General features: G+C 59.5%; 1 protein-coding gene across 1 annotated transcript in view; it reads left to right on the top strand.

Annotated features, from left to right (window-relative positions):
• Positions 1 to 387: 387 nt before the first annotated feature.
• The window catches only part of PRR35 (proline rich 35), a 3,887-nt gene continuing 3,694 nt past the window's right edge, over positions 388 to 580 (top strand). The window contains 1 exon segment of the mRNA XM_010840963.1: positions 388 to 393. Coding sequence (XP_010839265.1) covers positions 388 to 393 — 6 coding nt within the window.

The following is a 580-nucleotide window of genomic DNA, read 5'->3' as shown; positions in this document are numbered from 1 at the left end:
CACCCAGATGGAGCCGGGCTGAGCAGGTGGCCGTGCCGTGGGGCCATGCCGGACATCCACGCCCCTCAGCCTGGCCTGGCCCACACAGGGTGACCCTCTCAGAGACCGCAGTGCCCAGGGACACCCTGCAGAGCAGGGCCGTGCTGTGTTGACAGGCTCTTAGAGCTCCTGCTGCTCCTCATCTCGGCTGCCCCGGGAGCAGGGGTCCCTTGGGGTGGGGTGAGACAGGAAGGGCCGCGTCCCCAGAAGTGAGTCTGCTCATACTTGGCTTCCTCCAGTCACTCACCAGTGCCCCAGGGGTAGATGGAGACCCAGGCTCTGCTGGCATGGGGCAGATGGGTGTGGATGGAGTCACCCCAGAATTGGGCCTGCCGGGGACTGGCCAACATGTACGTAGGGTCAACCAAGAAAGTACAGGACTTAAACTTAAATTTCGGATAAACAACAAATAATTTTTTAGTGCCCAAATGTTGGCTCGGCCATACTTACAGTAAGAAAGCATTTGCTGTTTGCCTGAGTCCCGTTTCCCCATTTTTGTGTGCTGACCGTGTCTGCTGACCCTCCAGGGAGGCCGGCAGGG

The sequence above is a fragment of the Bison bison genome, unplaced genomic scaffold (genome assembly GCF_000754665.1).
Source record: "Bison bison bison isolate TAMUID 2011002044 unplaced genomic scaffold, Bison_UMD1.0 scf7180017846849, whole genome shotgun sequence".
Taxonomy (NCBI): domain Eukaryota; kingdom Metazoa; phylum Chordata; class Mammalia; order Artiodactyla; family Bovidae; genus Bison; species Bison bison.
The sequence above is the reverse complement of the archived record's forward strand: the minus strand, read 5'-3'. Positions and strand labels throughout refer to the sequence as shown.